The sequence below is a fragment of the Centropristis striata genome, chromosome 12, assembly GCF_030273125.1.
Source record: "Centropristis striata isolate RG_2023a ecotype Rhode Island chromosome 12, C.striata_1.0, whole genome shotgun sequence".
Classification (NCBI taxonomy): Eukaryota; Metazoa; Chordata; class Actinopteri; order Perciformes; family Serranidae; genus Centropristis; species Centropristis striata.
Window position 1 is genome coordinate 32,553,089 of NC_081528.1, and position 25,625 is coordinate 32,578,713.

General features: G+C 42.3%; 1 protein-coding gene across 1 annotated transcript; it reads left to right on the forward strand.

The window, feature by feature from the left end:
- Nucleotides 1-152: 152 nt before the first annotated feature.
- On the forward strand, nt 153-25,519 carry atg2a (autophagy related 2A). The gene is made up of 42 exons (XM_059345892.1): nt 153-666; nt 1,038-1,200; nt 2,586-2,735; nt 2,837-2,939; nt 5,791-5,935; nt 6,328-6,579; nt 6,676-6,775; nt 7,253-7,417; nt 8,679-8,821; nt 8,919-8,997; nt 9,199-9,448; nt 9,589-9,730; nt 10,141-10,239; nt 10,874-11,029; nt 11,170-11,446; nt 11,885-11,957; nt 12,173-12,341; nt 12,426-12,568; nt 12,922-13,034; nt 13,196-13,353; nt 13,514-13,646; nt 14,765-14,949; nt 15,049-15,129; nt 15,974-16,080; nt 16,177-16,269; nt 16,426-16,496; nt 17,169-17,245; nt 17,805-17,975; nt 18,300-18,426; nt 18,831-19,054; nt 19,146-19,375; nt 19,517-19,652; nt 20,038-20,265; nt 20,679-20,780; nt 21,053-21,137; nt 21,355-21,508; nt 21,595-21,664; nt 22,109-22,191; nt 22,341-22,462; nt 22,583-22,737; nt 22,826-22,984; nt 23,274-25,519. The coding sequence occupies exons 1-42, from the start codon at nt 496-498 to the stop codon at nt 23,508-23,510; spliced, it is 6,081 nt and encodes a 2,026-aa protein (XP_059201875.1). The 5' UTR covers nt 153-495; the 3' UTR covers nt 23,511-25,519.
- The last annotated feature ends 106 nt before the right edge of the window (nt 25,520-25,625 follow it).

The window sequence follows — 25,625 nt, forward strand, 5'->3', positions numbered from 1 at the left end:
TTTTATTGTGGTGCAAAAAAACATTACCTTACAAAGATGGCGCCTGGGTGGCGTCATGTTTTCCTTTTCCGGGTTCAGCCTTTCGTCACTGTGACGCGTTACGCAGGTACGTTCACCATACCATCAGTTGGCGTATGATAACAATAAACAACCCTGGAACAAGAGATACGCACAAACGGGACCTGCAGCTCCAATTCGACACAAACGCAACTAAAATATGAGCCGAGACAGCTACGGACAGTTGGAGTAACGTCTCATTAAGTAACGGGGGAGCCTGGTCGTCCTGACCCAAAGGATTTTCGAGTTTTTGTGTGAAGCTTAGGGGAGAACTAGAGTTACGGTCTGCCCCTTCCTTAGCCCCCAGTAGCTAGCTGTGGCTCATTCCTTGTTTTTGCACACTTTGTGTTAGTCTGTTATGCAGTTGCCAGAGGACTGTAGTCGCACTCGTTCTCCTCCGCCACCTCTTCGCTCCCTCTCCCCGCTCTCTCTGGCCCTATGTCTCGCTGGCTTTTCCCCTGGTCAGGCTCAATCAAGAAGCGGGCCTGTCGGTACCTCTTACAGCACTACCTCGGTCACTTTCTGCAGGAGCGACTGAGCCTGGACCAGCTGGGCTTGGACCTGTACAACGGCAGCGGTGTCATAAAGGAAATAAACCTCGATGTCTGGGTGAGTTATTTGGGCTGTCAACTTCTCCCCACAGCGGCAGGCATCGTGTGTTTTTGTCGGGCTCGTGCACCCTTGGCTGTTTCGCAACTGCTCTCGAGTTCAACAACAATCTCCAACGTCATGCTCTCTGCCTAGCTCGCATTTCTTCGAGGAGATGCAGTTATTAGAAACACATCACCAGCTCCCCAGATTAACTGCACCTCTCATTAGTGTCTGAACGTTCAGAATAGATATATTCCCCTCCTTGCCATGTTGGCTGAACTTCCTTTGCTTTATAAGTTTACAACCAGAGTGATGAAACAGTGTGAAACTAGTTATTCGCATTTCTTTCACTTTTCCTTTTCTTACTGACTCCTTCCACTCCTCTGCAGGCGGTCAACGAGCTTCTGGAGTCTCTCGGGGCCCCTCTGGAGATAGTGGATGGCTTTGTGAGCAGCATAGCTGTGACCATCCCCTGGCAAGCTCTCCTGACTGACCACTGCACCTTAGAAGTTTCTGGTCTTCAGATAACATGTCGACCCAAGTACCGGACCAGTGAGTAGCAACTTTTCCTGACCATGCCTGAGTCAACCACAGGCTGAGTGAGGGGATCTTACAGGTTTTATCAGTTCAACACATACCGTCTCAGTTTGTCAAGTGTGATCCAAAATTATGAGTATTGTAAAGACTTATTTGTCCCTGTTTTTCATACAATTTTCCCCAAACTATTCCAGATGTAGAGCTGTTTTTATGCACATAAGCAGGTGATAGCTAAGTGTCCGTTTGGAGTAATTTAAATGCATTATTAAAAATGTGAGAATGCAGCCTGGATGATTTGACTACAAGTTAGATCTTTATATGCTCCTTTGATCCAACCACTGGTTGTGGGCTGCAACTAATCATTTAATCTGCTGATTATTTTTTATTAAAGGTACACTGAATAGACTCATACAAGAGTGATTCCTCTCAATCATCACTTATGACCCACTAGCACAGATACAGACAAAGATACATATATTTGTCTGTATCTGCAGAGACCATGTCCTCTGCCTGCATTTTCTTTTCATTTTGCTGTGCTCCAGATATTTCTGGGCTTCACCCTTTGGGCTCTGGGTGTGACTGTGAGGGCTGGACTCTATTAAAGCATAGTGACCAGGTGCCAGACTGTAGGCATGTGTCCCAGAGGAAGCTATACTATATTAATAATCTTTATTGTCCACAAATGTGGAGCTTTGCCTTTCGCTTCAAAGATTGGTTTGAACTTTTTTTTTCAAATCTGATACCTAAAAAGTGAGGTGAAACAGCAAGCAAAGCTAGATCCAAAACGAGTGAATCTGTGGTTGGCTTTCCTTCGATGGCGAGCACCGCAGTCACAGGGCGATCACTTTTGCCATCGTTTAGCCAGAGAGGAGAGGCCAACTTTGAATACTGTGTTTACAAACCATAACTGACAAATCCTACCCATTGTGCCTTTAATTTATAGATTCTTCTTTCTCTTTTTTGTTTAAATAAAATGTCAGAAAATATATTTTTTAAAGAGGCTCATTATATTTTCTAAACAGTGAGCTGTCAGAATCAAATCAGTTGTTTGGCTAGAGCACATTCCAAAATAGTTAAAGTAACTGGTAAATCAGCAAATTTTCACATTTATAAATTTAGAATCTTAGCATTTTTTTTGCTTAAAATAAGACTGAGACAATAAATCGTCAACTATTTTAACAATCGATTAATTCCCTGACAATCGATTAATCAGCTGATTCTCTCAGCTCCTGACTTGTCTACAGAAAGCTCAGCTCTCCATGTCTGAAGTGTTCAGTTTATGTCACAAACTCAGGAGTTTACTAATGCTTGCACTGAATGTATAAAGTGCACTCATGTCACTACGTCTCTGTCAAAGCGCTGAAAATCACATAACCCCCTGTGGTTTTGTTTGCACTCAGGTGGGGGTTGGGACTCCCAGGGCTGGTCATCCAGCATGACTTCCAGCATGCAGCTGGCCCAGGAGTGCCTGAAGGACCCCCCAGAGGCGTCAGAGGAGCCACCTGCTCAGCTGGAGGGGCTCGAGATGTTTGCACAAACCATTGAGACGGGTGAGACAGAGTTGTGTGAACCTCACAGTGATAATGTGCGCCCTGACAGTATCAGTGTGAATATATATATAACATTTCTCTCTTCTGTTATGTGTTTGCAGTCCTCCGTCGTATTAAAGTCACCTTCATAGACACTATCGTTCGCATCGAGCACCAGCCCCTGGACCTGGAAACAGGCGTTGCCTTAGAGGTGCACATCAAACGGTACGTTCAAGAGAACAGGATATGAGCTGCAAAAAAGAAAGAGAAGATTCATTTTATATTATTATTTCAACTCATTCACGACTTTGTTTTCTTTTATTTGAATTTTAAAATTTGTAAATGTTATCTTTCTTCATATATATATATATATATATATATATATATATATATATATATATATATGGTAATAGAAACAGCCTGAAAAAACAGAAACATGTAACTTGTGCTTCTGTTTGCTGCTAAAACATGCCGATAGAGAGAACAGAGTGCAACTTCAAAGGTCACTTTTACAGTTAATTTGGCAATAATATATATAGAAAAGCCTACACTGCTTTAACCACTGCTTAACTTAAAGAATCATGAAATGGACCGCTTTACATCTTGTGTTTACAGATATGTTGTCAATTTCTAGAAAAGTCATTCAGTCGATCCGTATAAAAAGTGATTAATTGACTGAAGAAATCTTAGTCAACTTATAGCAAAGCAATTAATTTACTTATTAACTGAGAGGGGGCAGCCCTAGACATCACCAGTGGATTCTTTCAGACTCTTTTGAGGCCTTGAGGAAAAACTTGCAGGTATTTTACTTGAAACTGAGATGGATGCATGCGGTCTATGAACTGACACTGCATATGTTTGTATTTGTGCGTTTTTGATTCTCAATTCTGAAAATGTGCAAAAGCCTTTCCTCATTATTCACTGTCGCAGCAAGTGGATATAACGCCTTAATGTTGGCCTTTTTGTTATGAAGACACAAAAGTGTCCTGCAGCTGTGACCAGAATCAGATTTAGAGTTAGAAATTCTTTATTGATCCCCGGGGGGAAAAGTAGGTATGTTAAAAAAAAAAAAGAATGGAAAAAAGTGCTATACTAAATATACCGACAATATAAAATACAAATGCAACAAGTATTTAATAGAGATATGTATGAATAGAAATAAAAGTAGATATATCTGAAACACTTTAGATGATACAACCTAAGAAGCTGCACAGGCTGAGCTGAAACATAAATTCTGCCATACAGATAAAAACATCCATATTTATACCTGCAGCTCCTTTTTTGTTGCATTTTACTTTTTATCACTCACAAGAGGGTGCTAAAATGTCTTCCTGTGATCAGTAATATTGTAACTCTCTCACATTAGCACTTATATTACCGTCAGGGGAGCCGGAGAGCAAAATGAAAGCCAAGAATTAGATTTCATCTTCTACTCTGCTCATCAGCAGATACGGAGATGAGGCCCCTGCTCAGGCATGAACTTGCACTCCTTGGCCTGGTGTCAGACAGCCTCAGCGTGAAGTTAAACAGGGTCAGTATTGACGAGGCCGTTCACCTGTACAGGCTTTTGCAGTGGCTGCAAATAACTGCAGGCTGTACTTAAGGTGTCGTCAATTTTGGATCTCAGGTGTCTTTGACCTTGACATTGATGAATGTTTGGTCGCTTTCTGGATAGTTTACTGGTTTTACAACTTAATATAACAATAATAATCATGCAATCATTTATTGGAGTGATTGTCGTTCTCAATATTAATATAATTATCTTAACTACAGAGGTCAGTCCTAATCAGATTAAATGTGCAAATACAGCTCATGTGACAATGTTATTAACCCTAACTGAGCTCATTAACATCATTCCAAATACCAACTTATTTGATTGATTAACAGGTAGCCACTGCTGAGTTTCTCTTTTTGTTTCCACTGGTGCCACATGTCCTGTGACTGTGTTGCCATTTTCTAACTGTGACACTGTTGGACTCTTTTTTTCTTTTTGTGGCTTATTGACAAAACTGCTCAGGATGGCCAGGTTGATCTGGGGTCAATGACCACGAGGCCCCGTCACCTCAATTGCTTTTTAACAGAACAACGGATTTTCGTTCTGTAAAGCCTGTTACAGGTTTATTGTTTATTAAACTGGGACTGACAGCAGAACTTTACTTCAGCAACTAAATATCAAGTGCTGCTTGTACTTACAGGGCCCAACAGATATGGGAGTTTTGAAGTAGTTACCGTTTTTAATTGTGGAAAAATTCACAGATTATAAATTTGGTGGCTGATATCATGAATTCTTGGGCTGGAATAATATAGACCTCTTCTATGTTGATTTTGTACCGATAAGACTCTGCAAATATACTCAGGATGTTTCTGCTTTAAACAAATATCTTTCTTAAAGAATATTTAACATTATCAAGGATCATGGAATTTTTTTTTTTATCCCAGAGGTGTAATTTGTTGTATAGCTGTCAGTTTCCACACAACAAATATACAACATCAACAGAACAACAATAAATAGTGTCAGTATCATAATCATACCACAAATAAATAACACCTAAATACAATATAGTTATGTTTTTTTTGTAACCATTTAAATGACCAACGGCAGCAGGGACAAAAGAGCTTTTCCGTCCTTTGCTCCTGCATCTCGGCAGAATAATTCTGCAGCAGCAGATGAGACGGATCAATATTTTGATTTATTCACTATGAATGCAATATATTACATTGTCAACTACATCACCATCTTTGGACAAGTAGTCTCACACCTTTCTGCCTGTTCAGTCGATTTTCAGCAACTGTGAGTGACATAAAGGAAAGAGCATTCTATTTGTCCAGCACTCTGCTGGAAAAATGTGAAGATGACACCATTTCTAAATAATAAAATAAAATAAGTCAACTGCCAATATATCCATGAAAGGCCAGTATATACCAATATATGAGTCTTGTTCTAGCTCCTTCTCTTATGTACCGGTGGTACTGTGAGTTTTCTTAAACTAATTTGTTAACAGTCACATTGCAGGTGTTCCTTTTTCCCATTTGTAATGAATTTCCTGCCTCTAAATGATTTGTGTGTTTGCTCCAGGCTAGAGTACTTTGACGAGGCAGTGCGGGATCCAGCCAGCCAGACTGCCGTGCCTGTCGACATCCACCAGCCGCCTGCCTTCCTGCACAAGATCCTCCAGCTGAGCGCCGTTAAGCTGTTTTATGACAGCACCGGCATAGGACAGGTGAGTGAGACCTCACTGTCATGTGTAATCTTTGTATCTGTTTTGTATTTCTTTATCAATTTAATTCATAAATTTAGATATTTGCCTACTTACTAGCAGGATTGGGAAAGATTAAGCAAGCTAAATACCAAAAATATTAAAGAATAATTTTTAAGATATTGGTAAAAAAAAAAATCCATCCGCTTACACCACACTGCACCACAGCAGGAGTCCAGGAGGAGCTGATGTGACTTAAAGGGGTTTATAACAACATAAAATCAGTTTCTTACTCCCACAGTGATGTTTGAACAGGATTAACTTTTCTCACTTGCTACTGTTGCAAAATAACAAAGGAATAGCTACCTACATTGGTGGAACAAATCACAATATATATCAATATGAATATTTTTTAGGGTCCTCATGAGGAAGAACGCCCTAAATCAGCCACGGCAAGTGATGGAGGAGAGGAGGAAGAAGATGAAGAAGAAGAAGAAGAAGATGATGATGATGAAGAAGCAGAAGAAGAAGAAGAAGGGGAGGAGGAGAAGAAGCCCCAGCCATCCGCTCCCTGTCCACCTTCTCAGCCACTGCTAATAGGAAGCTGCTCCGGTTTCATCGAGACCACAGTCAAGATCAAACAGAACGACATGCTGCCCGGACCAAAGGTGTGTGTGCATGATGTTACATCCTAAAGGATTCTTACAAATAACTGCTATCTCATATTGACCTCTATGTCCTCTCTCTTTCTCTCTATTTGTCAGTTGGAGTTGGATGGGAAGGTGGGCTGTGTCCACCTGCTGCTGTCTCCACATCAAATAACCCACCTGACAGACCTGCTGGCAGCCCTCTGCATAGACACCGGTACAACACAGTCCTAGCTGGAAGTAGAGAGAACAAACACCAGTTGAATTTCTTCAACATTTTACCACAAGCGTAACAAATACTGTGAAAAAGAAATGTGGGCTCCACAAGCTTTACTATGGGTTACTTGTTCCTTTATCCTTAAGTAAAATCTACAAACAATACTTTTATTATAGCAGACACTCACAAAGTAAACAAAAAAATTCACTACTGAGTCATTAGTTCTTCTGTATCTAGAAACCAGGAGGTAATCTGGTGCCTTCAGGCTTTAACAACACATAATGTCAAACTCCACAAAGGCAGATACACTGACAACACAAACGATGAGCCTCTGCTACTTCCTCTTTTAGTTCAGAGCTGCAGGGTAAGGTCGCAGACGTCTTTAAATGCCTCATAAATGTGAGGTCACACTCAGCCTCGATCTCTTTCTCTCTCACACACATTCATGAATCTTTTTCTCTGTCCTCTCTCCCCCAGAGACAGAGACTAAATGTGGTGGAGTGCTCAGTCGTCCGTTAGACTCAGACGACCTGCGTATGATCGAGGAGGACCTCAGTAAGCAGCTGGGCTCCAGTCCCAGAGACAGGGAGTGGGAGGATGAGCCGGACCTGGAGCCCTACATCACCGGCCTGGAGAACGGAGGTACAGGGAGCAGCGAAGGTCTCGTTATAAACTGTCTGTCTGAAATACGTCACAACCTCAGCAGGCCTGCTCCTCCAGTTAGGTTATAAGCCATGGCAGCCACTGTGGGTAAAAATAGAGAAAATGTTCTCTTTGAAATACCTGCTGCTGTGCCCCTCCCAGAACTCCTGCTCCTCTCTGTCTCTCTCCCTCTCAACCGTCTCTCTATCCTCCCTCCCTCTCCCCCTTCATCCTCTATCTACTCTATTCTACTCTGTTGATCTGTACAACGAAATCTATTGCACGTCTGTCTGTCCTGGGAGATGGATCCCTCCTCTGTCTCTCCCTGAGGTTTCTTCTTCTTTTTCCCTTGCTAAAAGGGTTTTTTGAGGAGTTTTTCCCTGGCTGCTGTGAGGGTCTAAGGACCGAGGGTGTCGTACCATGTACAGTCTGTGAAGCCCTTTGAGGCAAATCTGTCATTTGTGATTTTGGGCTATATAAATAAAATTGATTTGATTTGATTTAGATACAGGCCAGGCTGTACAATGCCTGGTGCACACCACATCATTTTTAAAGTCATCAGATTGCTGGACTGTTCACACTACACAACTTACTGTCTTGGAATTGGGAGTCTTGAAGTCGCTGTAATTTCAAACTACATCACTGACCAGTGAAAGGGGACACACACTGTCTGGTATATCTGGCCATCAAACTAAATTTTGTCATAAAATCAGTAAGATAAGATAAACCTTTATTAGTAACTTTATTATGGAGAAATTGCACAGTAGCAAGTGGAAAGCACAATGAAGTAGAATAAACAAGGTTAGTGTAAAAATAGCATAAATATGAAATAAACAAGTCATCATGCATGCTTTCGTTTGCACATAAATCGCCTGTTTTCACATGTTTTTACTATCTACGGCCTGATTCCTCGAGGGCAGCAAGAATTGATCAATAATTGGCCTTAAGTTTTCCAGACTCCATCTGTGATGCAGTGGCGAGCCTCTTTAGCTTTGAACAGCAGCGATTGGTGAGGGCCAATCCAACGCCAATCTGCCTGTGATCTTTTTGTCAGAGAGCTCCAAAAACTGTCGTCTATTTACTGTTTACTAGACAAAGAATGCAAAAACACAGTCTTGGGTTGTTTTGTCTGTTTAGTGAACCTGTAGTTTTAGTGCTGATCTGAAAACACTGCTGCCACTTCTTTCCTTGCAGCAATGTGCCTTGAAGTTTGTGTACATTATAGTATTTAACTAGTAACTGTGTTTGCGTGTGCCTGCAGAAATGTTTTTCTCCATGGGTCCCGGTGGAATGACGAGTAGCGTGACATCTGTGCGCTCCGGCAGCGAGCTGTCAGACAGCGATATGGAGTCGTCCACACACAGTCTGGCCAGCTTCACTCAGCCTGCAGCGTTTTCTGCACAGGTACAGGTTTGTGTATTTACAGATTAAGCGTTTGGCAGATGACTGTATATAGAGTAGCATTAACTTCTCCCTTTTCCACTTTCATCTTCCCTGCCAGGGCATGATGAACTGTCCCAGGAGGTATCCTGTAGCGGGCTGTCTGTCAAGTCTACCCCAGGCAAGCGGCCGCACCAGAGGTAAAATCACTGCAGTGCTAAGTAAAGGTTTTACATCTGTAGGTCGAAAATATTCACCACTCTGCTCCAAATTATCTTAATTTATGACGCCTGCATGTTTCACCTCTGCAAAGATGTTTGACCTTTTTATCAGACTTTATGTTGTCAGAATTTAGTGTATCATAAATAGATAAAACTGAACCGCCATCCTCTCCCCTGCAGGTCGTTCACACAGCGGCCAGGCAGAGCAGCTGAAGCCCGATGCTTTGTTACGTGTCACCCTTGGCGGCCTCACTCTAACCCTGCTGCAGGAGGACCCGCCCTCCAAGCCTGACGGAGCCTCGTCATTGGCTCAGGTGTCTCAGGTGTTCTTCCGGGAGCTGGCCTTCTTCAAGGACAGCATGTTCAACGAGAGAGAATTCCACCATCTGAGAGGCGGCTTTGCCAAGGCCTGCCCTCACTCCCACCTCAGGTAGAAAACACAAACAAAAAAATGTGTTTTTGGTGAGATATCAGTAAAGTGGACGCTATGTAGCTGTAACAGTTACAAATAGGATGGTACTTATTATCTAATTCTCATCCTTGTCTCCTCTGTCGTCCTCTCCCTCCCAGAGTGACAGGAGCAGCCGTGCAGGTTGCCTGTGAGATGAGGAGCGGGAGACGCCACAGTCGGGCCGTGACCTCTGACCTTTCCTTCAGCAGACTGGAGCTGTTGGAGTGCCTCTGGGAGGACGGAGAGCCTCAGTACAGCGAGGTAGAAAATCTCTTGTCTGACTAATTTTGCTGCACAAAGCATGTTGGGATACCTGGCAACATAGACTAAGCTAAACAAGTAGGGCGAATGCAAGTTTAAAGAAATTGGTCTTGTACAGTGGGCACTAGCCCGAAGATATACTTACTTTTTAACCATGCATTAGTGCAGACCGGTGACCAAACCTTTGTGGTATTTGCGTACCATTTAGGTCACTTACCTGGGGATAATTGTTCCTCTGACCTCAGACCATATAGTAAGATGTAAAACACATTTTTGGTCTCAGCGGTCCAGTGATTGATTCAATTGCTTTGCCAGCTCAGGCGCCTGATGACTGCACACTGTAGTTATTCTCTTTCCAAGCGGATGAGGAGGACTTGAGAGAACATTGTGTATCTTTCTGTATCTTCCAGTTGCTTCAGTTCCAGAAAGCCGGTCTGTTCACAATCGGAGCTGCAGCCCGACCATGTGCTCAACTTCACTACAGCCTCGCTGAAAAACACCTGCGTAAAGTACGAATTTACACACACACACACACACACGCAAACACACACACAAACACACACAAAATATGCTTGTTTTAACTTAACTGTGGATTCATTTTCAGTTTGTGTTTGTTTTAGGTGTCTTGCATTTAAGTGTACATAATTTGTTGTACAAACAGTGTTTGTTTGTTTTGTGTAGTAGGTAAAGTAGTGCAGTGTACAGTGCTAACACCAGGTACGACAAGGACTGGATTGAAGTGTTATTGATGAGGACAGGAAAAAAATACTTATTCTAAATGCAAGTTTAAAATACAAAGCAGACGGTTTTTATTGTTTTCTCTTTAAACTCCTGTTTTGAGAAAGTTGCATGAAATGTTTATGTCATTTTGATTGCAATCATTGTTCATTTTAAAGACTAATATCATACTTTTTTCACTAAAGTTTCCAAAGACCTATATTATACAATATTGTCCATCATAAATGTCTAAAAATTTGATTACTTTCTTGTTAGCAAAGGCTGTATAAGCCTCATAAATAAATAGAATAAATTATTAAATGATTAGTTATACAAAAATGTCACCTAAAAAGTTATAATATCATACTCGAGTATGATATTGATGGATGGATACATTAATCTATGCTTCGACACATATGTTTGCAGGGTAAACAGCGGGTGGTGCGGCGTGACAGTGTAGTGCGGGTGGAGCTGGCAGAGCTGAGCACTGAACTGGACCTGGACGTCCTCAGTCGGCTCGGGAACCTGAGCAAAGCCTTCAGCCACTGTCCCTCACAGACTGCAGGACCCGGACTCCTACAGGTGGACCCCACACACCTTCATTTCATCATTAAGAAACTAATCACATAAAGAAGAATCCTTTAAAAATGTAGACCTGTGAAAACACAACAATGAATACATATTTAATAAATACTAAGAGCTGTCTAACTTTCTTTTCTCAGACCCAGAGCAGCGAGCTGTACTCCTCCTTCACCCTTCTCTCCCCCCACGCCATCCTCAAACTCCGTTTCCCCATACCAGACCTGCGGCCCCTCCCTAAGCGTCGCCCTCCGACCCAGAAGGCAGTGCGGCAGGAGACGCTGGTGCTGGAGCTGACGGAGCTGGAGCTGAAGCATCAGGAAGCCCCGGACCTCCAGAGTGAGCAGCAGACCGCCCCGGGACAGCCGTGGGCTCCCTGCCTCACCCAGCTGCTGGAGGCCTCCTTCACCGACCTGCATGGTGGGAACACGCACACAGTATACTGACAAATATTTGATTCTCAACTTAGACAATCCATTGTGTTTTTAATGTCAGTTTTTACAAGGGTAATCCACTTTGTATCATTGTTGCTTTCCAGGTACTTAAATTGGTAAAAAGTTGGGAAGCCTTTTTTGTTGTTGTTAATATTGTCATTTTTTATGATTTGTTGCATTTGATGCTTCTTGTTGCATGTTACACATTATAAAGGACACACACAGGAGATTTTTTACAGTTCCTTCCATTTTATAATGATTTTGCTGAACAAAATGTGTCTTCCACGGGCTTGATATGAGTGGGGGTAGATTTGTTGGTCTCTTACTAGTTAATGTTGTCCTATCCAACATAATTCATTATTAAAAGGTGTAAAATCAACTCTGATGAGCAGTTATATTGATCTGATGTGTCGTGTTTCACCAGGGTCATATGAGGGCTGGGAGGGCGGCTCTTTCCCCTGTATCAGAGTGAAGAAGAACCGTGACTCTCTGCCGAGGTTAGTAGTGGTAATTATGAGAATAATTAGATACATAATATACTGTCTGCAAGAAATTTGGACTCTACAGTTTAACAGTGGTCTGAAAGCAACCTAACAGAAAAAAGGAGTCTTTGTGAAATGTGACAAAAAATAATATAATTAATAATAATATAATAGTTATAATGTACTCTTTTTACAAGGCAGTAATTCTTGGTCTCTGTGTCTGTGAGCAGGATATCAGTACGTGTACGTGGAGGGGAGACTCAGGGCCCGGCGGCAGGTCTGGGTGGGATGAACCTCATCAGGGACCTGGGGGCCGCCTTCTTTGAAAGTCACTGTGAAATCAACGACAAAACCAGCTCGCCGTTCTCCTCCAATCGCACTATGTTTGAGACTGAAGAGGTGTGCCAAAAAAAATGTTTATGAGCCCTCTTATCAAGACTGCAGGCCAAACTCATATCTCCTTATCCTCTTTGTTTGTTTTAGATGGTGATTCCAGCCGACCCAGAGGAGATGCGTCAGTTTCAGTCGCAGTGTGTTGCTCAGTGTCAGTGTGCGGTGGACATCAGCCTGCCACTGGCCTTCATCCTCCTGCCCAGCAAACAGGCCTTCCAGAGCGTCTACAACAGGTACGTCAGCAGTGACTCAGTGAGGTGTGATGAATCTCGTCCAAGAAAACATTATCTAGGTGTCTCTCACAAAGTTGGAAATCTATCTTCAGTAGAATGTCTTTATCTGAACTTTAGCAAGTTCACTGAACATAGAGCTTGGTCAAGTGTCACAAGATGCACTTCATCTGCCTTTAAACATTGATTTCTTGACTTTTTATCTTGCTTGCGTCCCGGTTTTTAAGCTGTTCATGTAGAACTTCCATTAGTTGTGGTAGAAATAGCTTCCTCTTCCAACTTTGTTCCTTTTTTTTGGCGTGCATATTGGTTTTAAATCCTCATCTGAAGTAACAATAATGTTCTTCGTCCAACAGGATCAATAATGATTTGCTGATGTGGGAGCCTCCTCCGCCCTCGGCCAATAGGCCCGAAAACAGCCGCCATCAACATGACGAGTTTCAGCTCTGCAAGTCGGCCTTTAGACTGGGTGAGTTTGACTGCTTTGATGGAAAATCAACATTTACATTTACATCTATTAAATTTAATGGCAGCTAGCTTGCCCAAACATCTTTCATCAATCTATTAGGGAGGATGTTTCCTAATTAATTAAATTAAATAGTTTTCCTCTGTCTTCTCTCTCTGCCACAGACTCTGATTCAGAAGAAGACGAGCCTCAGTTCTACTTGGCCAGTGAATCATCTGGAAAGACTCAACAGTCAGCTCCCCGCCCCAACCACAACCTCAGCCTCCTCTCCCTCACTGTGATTATCGGCAAAGGTCGCCTCCAAGCCAGAACTGACAAGAAGGTGAGCCATGTAGCTGTTTGAAATGTCATCTCCCAAAACCTGAGGACTTAAAATCAGCTCTGACCTGACCCATTTACAATTTAAAAGGATTCTACCTGTATCCGTCTATCTAGTACTTCTTGTGTCTCTTAACATTTTCGGCTTCATCTCATTGATTCAGGAGGACCAGAGTCACGGGGAAATTGTGCTCGACCTGGAAGGGGGGAAGGTATTCAGTGTGGCGCAGCACCAGAACGACCCCAATCTTAATTTCCTGTGTATAGAGAGCCGACGGGTGGAGCTCTACCATCGAGGTACTCAATGTCATGTTATTTAAAAAATTGAAATGCACCATAAATCATATTTTCCTCTTACAAGCAGCTACAAGGAGGTTTTTTTGCTCATGAAACATTTTAAATTGAATACAGATGCCTCTATATGACCTACATAAGCAAGCGAGATCATCAGATTTCTATATAGTTGTTCATAATGCCCAGGTCTGATTTCCTGCTAAATCAGATCAAACTATTACAGCATGCAGACCTGAGGAGCCTATGTTTACAACTTCCCAGGCAAAAAAAATGGCAGCGAGTTTGATGTGAGTCAGTTGAAAGTAAGCAGGAAGAGACTCTTTTAGAGAATTTTATTCTCTGATACTGATCATGCTGCTGTGACCTAAACACACAACATTGTCACAACGTAAAAATGAAGCAGCGTCTGGCCCTGCCGTCAACTTCCCTCTGGAGTACTGTCTTGAAACTACATGTCAGCTTTTGTTTGATGATGATGGGTCGAGTAAAATTGGAGATAAGGGCAAATACAATTAGTATAAAAACATAGAACTTGATGTTATCCTCATTTCACCTCTTATATGTTATATTTGCAACCTGTGTTCACATTTGCAACATTTTAATTCTTCATTGAGCATGTTTGTGTTTTGAAAGTAAAAAAACAACATCATTTTCACAACCTGATTTAATGGGGGTTTTTTTGGTATGGGGTTTGGTTAAAAATGTTGATCCAGTAAGCCAAAGTGAGAAGGTAATTATTTGGTCATATAGGTGAGGTTGTGCTAAAAAAAATGATACCAACATGGCCTGGTAAACATTTTTTTAAGTGGTATATACAGGCAGAATGAAAAGTATTCAAAAACATACTAAAGAAGAATTAGAAGAATTACTTTATTCATCCCACAATGGGGAAATTCAACCTCTGCATTTAACCCATCCTTTTTTACACACAAGTGAACACACCATGCAAGGAGCAGTGGGCAGCACATTACAAGCCCGAATCCTAACCTCGAGGCCACGCACTGCCCCAAATAGCCCAAGCCTTGGAGGCTTGGGCTATTTGGGGATAATGATAATGATTTATTGCTGAGTAGAAAATGTTAATGTATGTTCTGGGTCATCATCTCTTCACCCCACTGCAGCGGTGGTGAAAGACACCCCCATCCCACAGCGGTTGGAGATGCCCAACTTCACTCCCCCGAAGCACTTGGACCCGACCATCTACCCCACAGAGGTGGGAGTAAGCAGTGTGAGCGGCAAGGAGGGAGAGATCCAGATGTTGTCAACGGCCATCAAAATCACACTGGACCCACAAAGGAGCGTAAAGGTGCATCCTCCTGCTCAAACTGCTGCTGCTGCTGCTGCGGCTGCTGCTAGAAGTCTGAAATTGAACTGTTTAACTTTTCATTTCTGTTTCTCTTTGTAGGAGTTCCTTGTTGCCCTTCGACTCCAAGGTGCCACCATGCGACATTACGTGACGCAGACTGATCATAGCTGGCATGAGCAGGTGAGTCCTCTTCAAGATGACTGTAAAAAAAACGACTTTTACTTATTATTCCCAGAGATAATAAGTTCCATGCGTTTTAAATAGTTTAGAGCGAAAGTTTATTTTAATTGACTTATCACTGTTGTTTCACCACGAAAAAGCATGTTTTAGCCTTACTTCCGACAGGATTTGGCCAAAGCCTAATCTACCAACAAGTGCCGCTACCGTAACGCCGGTGATCTCACTATGAGCCGGGGGACAGCAGAGCCGCCGAGAGACCCGCAGCAGCTCGTCTATTGACCATAAAATCACTGGATGTGTGGCTGAATGACATGAGGGGGAAATAAGGCGTGAAAATAAATAATCTTGCAGAAAGCGAGAACTGGAGAATCAAAGCAGCAAGCAACACTCTCTTGCAGACACACACACACACACACACACACACCAACACTGCCGGTAGACGGTGAGCAGCCAGAGTCAGAACATGCTGCAGAAAAACGTTGCAGAAGCACAACTGAGCATTTTAGTCTCAAAGTAGAGATGCTAGAGGGCTAGTCTGGCTATGTAAACATCCATTTCTGTCGCTTTACATACGTCATCTGGTATAACTGATACGATTGGCTAAGAGCTACCTACAGACGCTTTTAATAGACATTCGTATCGCCCAATAAACTGCTCTGGAGGATCGTAAACCACGCCTCCTCTAAGGAAAAATGAATGGCTGGTTTCCAGATTAATCTAATTTGTGATTAGTCTGGCGTTAGCCAGGCTACCATTTAATGTTTTTTTACAGAGAAATGCAAACCAAACTGCACTTTTTTCTGTTTCTTCTGCCAACTGAGTCTGTGTTGTTTGTTTGTTCCAGCTGGTTGACTTCCTTGATGTCATTGATGATCCCATTCTGGGTTACACAGCACCTGCCGTCATCACTGTCCTCCACACACACCTTGCTACCTGTGCTGTCGACTACAGGTATAGACAACACTAAAAAGTGTGGTAAAAAATGTTAATTTACATACATTTGTCCTTTTTTCCCATCCTTATCATCTCTCTTTGTTTTTTTTCCAGACCTCTTTATCTGCCGCTGCGAGTGTTGTTCACAGCAGAGTCCTTCTCTCTGTCCAGTAATATCATTGTAGATACCGCCACCTTCCACCTCAGGTACAGACACTAACTGAACTTGAAAATTGTCCATTTGATACAACAAGTATTGAACAGAAAATCACAATTTTAGATGTTGGAATGATAATCACCGCTGCAAATGTTTATGAGATGTTGCTGTCAGTTTGTATCACATTTTTTTTATGTTGTGTTCAGATTCATCCTGGATGACTCTGCTCTCTACCTCTCTGACAAATGTGAGACTGACACCGTGGACCTGAGGAGAGGTGAGACACACTATGTTTACAGAACATTCGTAGAAAATCCTGTTTTTTGTTTTTTTTATTAATCCTTGAGTGTTGCGTTGTAGTTTGATCTCCCTTGGCTAGTTTCTTCATGTTAGTTTATGTTGTGTCTGTTAGATTTACCAAAATATTTTGTGTGGTAATATTGTTACTATTCATATTTTATTATATAAATTATTCATATTGAAAATACAAATTCAATGTTTTGGTACTAACTAATAAAATCATCCCAGTTTTCAGTCCACTTGTGCTCAGTTGTAGATGTTTTATTTGATGTCATTTTGATTTAACAGTAATTTACTTTCAAATTCCCCTGTTATTGAAACAGCTGCATGAATTTTTTTGTACATTGTAAGTTGCATTGATCAAAATACCTGCACAGTAGTCAACGCATGTTTGCATTCAGTGCAAGCTGGACTATGTAGACTGCAGTACAAAGAGCTCAGGCACATGCAACATTATGATAAAGAACTTTATCCAATTAGATAAAAAACAGATGTTGACAACGTTTTCTTTTGATATGCAGCTGAAAAAGAGTAAATGATAATAATGCAGCCTTTAGTGATAATATTGTGTCTTGTGATTCCCACTCCTGTGACCTCGATGTCAAAACGATCTGCAATAAAAACCACTGGCTGTCTTTGTGTCACACAGACTACGTGTGTGTTCTGGACATTGACCTGCTGGAGCTCGCCATCACCACATGGAAAGGCAGCGATACGGGCAAGCTGGTGAGTGCTCGCCATCTGTTTACATATCTGTGTTTGCTTCACAGCAGCCACGAAGCAACAGCAAAATAAATCACTTACGCAAATGTAAATGTAGTGAAAGTAAACATTATAATTTAGTTCAGTTTCCCTAAAAAGAACACTAACAAGCCAAGGCCATGTGCTTATAAATATTTGTTTTACAGTGATGAAGTTTCACTTTAATATAGCTTCAGACAGTAATTTAGGACGAGGAACAGTTTTCAGTCTGAGCAGCTGCTCTCTTAACCAATCAGTAACAAGCTGTCTAAACGTGAGAGAGCGCAGTTTAAAGTCTTTTGGTAACAAGGAAAAATGTCTTTTTTTTATGTTAATTTACATTGTGTAGTCTTTTCTTTTCTATCCGTTTTATGTTCATAGTGTTGAGGTGTGTTTTTAAAGCCAGACAGATATATCAGTTAACAGACATTGTTGACCTATCAAAGGCCTATCATGGGTGTTTTCTCTCTGTATCACCACTTGTATTGATTCTCCTTTTTTTAATTTAAACATGCTCCTCTGCTTCCTCTCTCTTCCCCTCCAGTCACAGCCTCTCTTTGAGCTCCGCTGCTCCAACAATGTGGTTCACCTTCATACCTGTGCTGATTCCTGCGCTGCCCTGGTCAACCTGCTGCAGTACCTGGTCTCACAAGGGGACCTGCACCCCCCACCACGACACACCTCACCCACTGAAATCGCTGGCCAGAAACTACCAGTAAGTCTGACTTATTCACTGGAGAATTGAAATAATTAATTGACAATTCATTGTTTTATATTTACAGGCTCTTACAGTCTGATTATCGTAACCTTAGATATTTCAACCTTTCAAACATATCGAGGGGCGTCATAGCTGAAAGCAGCTTTGCCAGATGTTTTCGTTCTGCTTATTGGAGCATAACATTTCCTACATAATAACATAATTGCTGAAGAGATCAGAACAGTTCCGTGCATGTTGAAAAGTTGAGTAAAGATAATTGTCTGGTGCCATATAATGCGATATAATTGCGTGATGTTCTTTTGTGGTGTTCTGTCTTGTCAGCTGTCAGAAAGTCCTGCGTCCATGCTGCCCTGCCCTCCAGCTGAAACCGCTGAGATCAACCAGTACGACCTGGCTGATGCCTTAATCGACACAGAGAAGAGCCACCGAGAAGAGAGTCTAGATCCAGGTAGTGAAGAGTTTCTCTGTTCTCAACATCCCAACAGGAAATAGTTGTTTCCTCAGGTTTCCTTGTGTGTAAGAATAAATTTGTGGATGATTTTAGTTAAAAGTATTTCCCTAAATGCTGTGAAACTGTGGCAAAGCTCAACGGATAAAGAGGTTATTGTCACACTGAATGAGCTGAACTTTTAAGAAGGAAAAAAAACATGAAACTCAACCTGTTTTGCCATATTTACTGTATAACAATAAAATCCAATGTAAGAACATCATGTCTGTGTGCACCGTACACATTTGCTCAGGAGGTTTTTAGTCTCAGTGGAAAAGTGTGGAGTTTTTACAGTATCGTTTATTTATTTTTATACAGTATTGTTTTTTTCTTTCTTTTAACCTGACTGATGGATGTTTGTCCAGGTTCACCCTCCATGCCTAGAGGCTCACCTGTCTCCGTCTACCTGTTCCCTGGAGAAGCTCCGAAGCGCAGCCCCTCCGTCCTGCAGGCTGAGGACTCTGAGCTGGACGGACTGGTTGTCACAGCAACAGAGGCACAAGCAGATATGATGTCAGAGGAAGGCTCAGAGGGCTCCACAGACAACGATGACTTTTGCATTTTGGAGGCTCCCGGGATGGGCATTCCTGTGAGTCTCTCTGCTTGTCTTTCACAGCATGAATATAAGAATGAACCCGTACGCTCACTCATAAAATGTCCACACGTGGGATCTGTTGCAGCCCAGGGATGGTGAGCCGGTGGTGACGGTGTTGTCTCAGGGCCCCATCAAGGTGAAGGACAGTCACTTCTCAAGGCCCCGAGGCAGCTCAGACCTGCTCAGAGCCCCGAGCCGCTTCCCGGTGCCTCAGAGCAGAGTGGTGCTGCGGGAGATCTCTGTGGTCTGGCATCTGTACGGGGGCAAGGACTTTGGTGGCAAGCCCATGTCCATACACGCCCAGCACGCAAACAGGTAACACACACACACACACACACACACACACACAGGGACATAAGTACGCTGTCAGAAACACAGACTTGTAGTTTCTTATGCAATATAAAAGTTTTTAAACTATGTGTGTTATTTATTGAGTGACTGCTGCTCTCTCTGCAGAGGTCGTACAGTCCCTGCTGGTGTTCGTGGGTCCCCGTCTCGCTCTGTTGCTCCTTCTCGTCCCCAAAACTCATGGCGCTGGGCTGGAGGCAGCGGGCGTCAGCACACACTGCTGATGGAGATCCAGCTCACTAAGGTATATACACTTAAGAGGTTTGAAACGACGTTTAAATGAGTAGTTTGACACTTTGACGCTTGTTTGCTTTCCTGGGGAGGAGGTCGATACCACTCTTTAAGGCAGATTTTGTTGCCTTGGGACTGAGCCAGGCTCGCTGTTTCTTCAAGCTTCCAGTCTTTATGCTGAGCTTAACTAACCAGCTGCTGCCTCCACATATTTGTCGTACAAATTTATAAGAGGTATTGATCTTCGAATCGAACTCTTGGCAAAGAAGCAGCAAAATGTCAAACTTTTTCTTTAAATTTAACTTGTAACTAAACTCTTCTGCTTCCCTTTTTAAAACATTCCCAAACACATTTAAACGCTATCCTTTTCAACACATTCCTCCTGTTTTTCCCTCCAGGTATCCTTCCAGCATGAGTCCTATACAGTGGCAGCAGCAGGACAGGATGGAGAGGCTTCAGTGGCCGCTGTGCTCGGGGTCGGTCCCGGCGGCGAGCAGCCCATCTCCCGGCAGGTGTTCATCGTCCAGGAGCTGGAGGTTCGAGACCGACTGGCCTCCTCACAAATCAACAAATTCCTCTACCTCTACACCAGCGAGAGCATGCCGCGCCGAGCCCACTCCAACATGGTGAGACCGAGCGAGTGTTTGATTTATTTGATTTGATTTGATAAATCTTTTTTGTCCCCGAGGGGCAATTTGTTCTGCATTCAGTAGTTAAAAATGTCACACAACAAGCAAATAATAATAGTAAATACAAAACACAGAACATAAAAACATTAAAGCATAAAAGCATATGGGAGACATCATGGAATATAATCATTTACATTGCTTAAGAAAGACAAAGCCACTACCCTAGTTTGTATTTATAAACTATACAATTTATAAACTACTGAAATTAGTCTTGGAGGGTTTTCCTGTGATTGGAATGACCTTAAATGGAGAGGTGTGAGGGCTGCTTCTTCTATATCAGGAGGACTTGTTAAACTAAAAAAAACAGATTGTCATGTTTATGATATTGATTGTGTGTACTCTTTGTGTAGCTCACAGTGAAGGCCCTGCAGGTGTGTCCAGAGTCTGGCCTCGGAGGACCGGAGTGCTGTCTGCGAGTCAGCCTGCTGCCTCTACGTCTCAACATCGACCAGGTAACTCCAACTCCTCCCACTGAAGACTTACAGTGTCTTAAAATTCTCTTATCCAAATCCAGATAGAGTAGAGGCTTTTTTTCACTGTGTAGATGATGAAAAATGTAAATGACTCTGGTTCTCTGGTTTGAGTTTTATTCAAAGCTCTCCTGTGAATGCTTCATTCCTAATTTGAAAATACCACATTCATACCAGATCTAGAACTATATTGGGTTAGAGAAAACATGCAACTTCTCCACGTCTAACCACCTTTTTTTCTCTTTGCTGTCCAGGACGCACTGTTTTTCCTGAAGGACTTTTTTAGTAATCTAGCATCCTTTGTTAACCCTTACCTGCCTGTGGATCCTGCAACTGAAGGTGCGCTTAATTCATCTACTGTCTTTTATACTTAATGTTAAGGGCTTTTGTCAAATGCATATATATATGCAGCATGATTTATTCTCACTGGCTGCAGAATCTTAAAATGATTTCTCAAGCGAATTCTGAGAATGTTTAATAGTTGATCCAATATTTATTTGAGGACAGGCTCGGGTGAATATGCATTCCTTTATAATTCTCTCTCTTTATTTTTCAGTGAAGGCAGACCCTTCCCAGAAGGCCTCTGATGAGGCGGAGTCAGCCGCTGGTCTGGGACCTGACCTCACAGCTTCTGTGGAAACTACCTACAGCGAGCAGAGCTCCTCCTCCGCCGGCTCCACCTCTTCCTCTGACCAGCCAATCTACTTCCGGTACGTAAACACAGATTCGCCAGAAGGCAAAGAGGAAGACTGATCCCAAATATGTAAAAAAAAAACGTATGTTTTTCTATTTTCAGGGAGTTCCGATTCACCTCTGAAGTGCCTATCTGGCTGGACTACCATGGCAAACATGTCGTCATTGAACAGGTGAGAGACTCTAACAGCTTACCTGTCACTCAGCACGACCAAGAACATGTATTGACCCTCTGAACACCAAGCAGTTCCAGGGCAATTTTTTGCATATTAAACTATTTACATTTTTACAGGATCTGATTAGTGCAAACTGTTGATTTTGGGCTAAATTTCAAATGTGACAAGTAGATTGAAGTTGTTATTGTGAATTATCACTATTTTAAGCTTAGATTTGTTTGTTTTTCCTTATGAAATTGTTGAAAAGTTGACGATTATTTCTGTTTTTACTGTTTCTAGCTAGGATTAATGATTTTTTTGCAAGGATTTAGATGGATTTTTTCTTAATTTAATTCTTTTTTTAAAGAAAACCTTTCAAATGCACCGGCACATTGATGGGTTTAGAGGGTTTAAGAAGCAGAAAGACATCAGATATGTGAAGCCCTGCTCTTTGTTTCACAGGGGACGTTTGCAGGGATCCTAATAGGTCTGGCCCAGTTAAACTGCTCTGAGTTGAAGCTGAAGAGGCTTTGCTGCAGACACGGGTACAAATATTCACTTTAATTGAAAACATCTCATGGGTCACTTAAGATACATTTAGATGCATATGATAAGTGATCACCATGTTTGAAAGGCAAACCAGTTGAGTTTTCAGTTGCAAGTTTCTTATTCTATCTTCTGCATCATTCTCTAGTCTCCTCGGTGTGGACAAAGTGATCCAGTACGCCGTCACAGAGTGGCTGACGGACATCAGAAAAAATCAGCTGCCGGGTATTCTGGGAGGTGTTGGCCCCATGCACTCGGTCGTCCAGCTGTGTAAGTTAATGCTGCTCGAAACATGCTTCGATACAGAGTGTTAGATTAACATTTACATCTCTTTCATCCTGTTTTATCTCTTTGTTCATTGCCCCTTTCCATCTCTTCCTGTTTCTCTAGTCCACGGAGTGAGGGATCTGTTCTGGTTACCTATAGAGCAGTACAGGAAGGATGGACGCATTATTCGAGGTCTCCAGAGGGGGGCAGCATCTTTCGGCACCTCCACAGCATCAGCCGCTCTGGAGCTCAGCAACAGGCTGGTGCAGGCCATACAGGTACTCTGCCTGAGAGGGATTATCACTTCAGGCCACAGCAGCAATAAGCAGCCCTCAGATATCTGATGTCTTTCTCCTTTTTTTACAGGCCACAGCAGAGACTGTGTACGACATCCTGTCTCCAACTCCCCCTCTGAACCGATTCGCCATCACAGAGGGCCGGGCGCCCACCAGCCGGCCCCGCAGAGCTGCTCAGCCCGCAGACCTCCGAGAAGGTGTTGCCAAGGCCTATGACACCGTCAGAGAGGTGCGTCCCCAAACTTACTCTATTAAAATGAATGACAGACTCTTCTAGAGAACAAACCAGTCAAATGTGCTTATCTTTCAGTTTTACTCACTGTACTGTCAAATTTCAGCACTAATCTGATTATAAAAGAAACCCAGTTTACATAATCAGATTTCAAAACAGCTTGATTTTTTTTTTAAGAAAATAAAAATCTTTGCAACATATTACCAGGTTAAAAGTCTTTGCATGGATGTTTTTTCTGTGCTTTGACTACTCTAATCTCTCCCCGGGCTCTCCTTCTGCTCTGCAGGGTGTGATTGACACGGCTCAGACCTTATGCGATGTAGCATCCCGCGGCCACGAACAGAAGGGTCTGCCTGGCGCTGTGGGCGGCGTCTTGCGGCAGATCCCGCCCACCGTGGTCCGACCTTTAATAGTGGCCTCTGAAGCCACCTCCAATCTGCTCGGTGGCATGCGAAACCAGATCAAACCAGACGCCCGGAAGGAGGATTTCCTGAAGTGGCGCACGGAGGATGGCCAAGAATGATGAAGACTTTTTTTGTCTGTATGAGAGAGAGAAAGTGCGTGTGTGTCTGTGTGTGTGTGTGCGTGTGTGTGTGTGTGAGATAGGTTATGATTTGGGGAAATCTCAGCTAAGGGAGCGAATCCATGGTTTGAATGTGTATTTGCATGTGTGTATGGACTAATGAGAGTCAGTTTGCGCTCCAATGCAAAAAAAACAAAGCAACGACTAACGACTACTGCAGTTACTGACGCCCAGTGTTTTATGCGGCTCCATCACACACAGACTTTACCAGATTTAATCGTTCTGTTTTGCATTCAGAAAGAGCTCTCCTCATATTCCCCCCTCTCAGTAATACACAAGTAAGTCTGCAGATTTTCCTCGCTGTCTGTGCAAACATATCACCGTCACTCTCAAATGGCTTCATTTTCAATCCAACCAGGGGCAGGTAGAATTATCACGCTCAAGATTTATTTTTTCATGAGTAAGACACAGCTTGTGGGCACTACATGTACTCTGAATTGTGCTGCTTGAAACTGTTGGTATTCTAATTTAAAGGTATACTATGCAGGGTTAAAGAAAAATGGTGTAAGGACTCATAATCCCTCTCAATCATCACTTCTTACTGACTTCAAGTGTTGTTGTGCGTTTATATCTGCAAAGACGCTCTCTGCTTGTGTTTTCTCTTTTCTATTTTGATTTGTTTGTAATGTTTTTGGGTGTCAGTCTTTGGAAAGGAAGCTGCAAAAAATTGTGGAAACACAAGGCAAAATGCACATATAGCAAGGCGAAAGCAGACAAAGCTAGTTGCGAAGTGAGAGTGAATCTGTGATTTAGGTGTTGTGTTTACAAAAGAGTAAGTGACAATTCCTGCATAGTATGCCTGATTTCTGGCACAATTTCACCTTCTCTCAGGGCGTAAAACTCCAGCAGCACTTAAAGTATAAAAAACACTTCTATCGTGAGATTCTGGACTTCATAAGATGATTATATGAACTTTAGAAGAAAGTGAACTTGTGCCACTTCTCTTTGTATTCTAATTCACTCACACAAGCTGCCAGCAGTTTACCTGTTCTGGGTAAAATATGTGATGAAGTGACAAGTCATATGACTCGAGCTTGGGTCCACTTGTTGTCCAGTGATGCTCATAGTGGAGATGGGGACAATATTTTGACGAAGCGTCCTTTGTTAACACCCTCCAGATGTGGGCAGATGGTTTCCATCCTGACTTCCCAACACATTAGCTCAGCTTTGGCCCCACTGCTTCTCTCACTGCTGTTATTTGTGCCATAAACCTTGCAGAGTGCCCTTTTAAATAGTTAATGTTGCCTTCCTCAAGCCTGCACCCTCCCTGCGACACATACTGGCTCATGTGGATACACAGCTGACTGAGAACTAGTTTCCTGACTGAACAGAGGTACAGTTCACATGAAGCCTCTAAACTCTGTAGCACATTGGATTTTTTTGAAGCTAACTCAAAGTAAACTGTCCAGATGTGAGCCAGTGGTTCTTCCTTCTGCATAGCAGCTCATTTGTGCTTCTGTTTCCATGAAAAGTTAAAGGATGGGATCTGAATTAACCTACTCTGTCTTCAGAATCGCTTCGCCCTCTTTAGGTTGCCTTCCTGCATTTTTTTTATGTTTCTTTATTTGTTTTTTATTCTGTTAAAACATTAAGTATTGTCATACGCGTTTTCAAAATAAGAGTTGAGAGGATGTGAATCTGGTGACGATGGAGGATGAAAATTTGGGGGTTTTGTGGTTTAAAAAAGTTTTACATTTTTATCTTTTTTTTTGTTTAATAAGTGTAAGGGATATGTGTCCCTGTGTTTGTATGTGTATGTATGAGAGAGTGTGCGTTTGTGTGCGCGCATGATGCATGCCTGTGAGGCTGACAGGTTGATGCTTGTTACGCCTCTTGTGTGTAATTACTATTTACTATATCATAAACTGTATGAATGACCTGTATAATACAAAGACGAGGAGTATACAAAATTAATACAAAAAATAAAAAATTTGAGTATAAAAACTGAACGCCATCTTTGCCGGATATTTTTGCTGCTTATCAACACAAATATTATGTTATTTTAGGTACAATTTTCTGACAATTGGATTTTATGTTAATTTGGACATCTGCAAT

What these genes read in the sequence shown, in the direction of transcription:
- atg2a (XM_059345892.1), top strand. Translation starts at nt 496, where the DNA reads ATGTCTCGCTGGCTTTTCCCCTGGTCAGGCTCAATCAAGAAGCGGGCC. An exon ending in TCGACCCAAGTACCGGACCA is followed by an intron (nt 1,201 to 2,585) that starts GTGAGTAGCAAC and finishes GTTTGCACTCAG; the next exon opens with GTGGGGGTTGGGACTCCCAG. An exon ending in CTCCTTCACCGACCTGCATG is followed by an intron (nt 11,447 to 11,884) that starts GTGGGAACACGC and finishes GTGTTTCACCAG; the next exon opens with GGTCATATGAGGGCTGGGAG.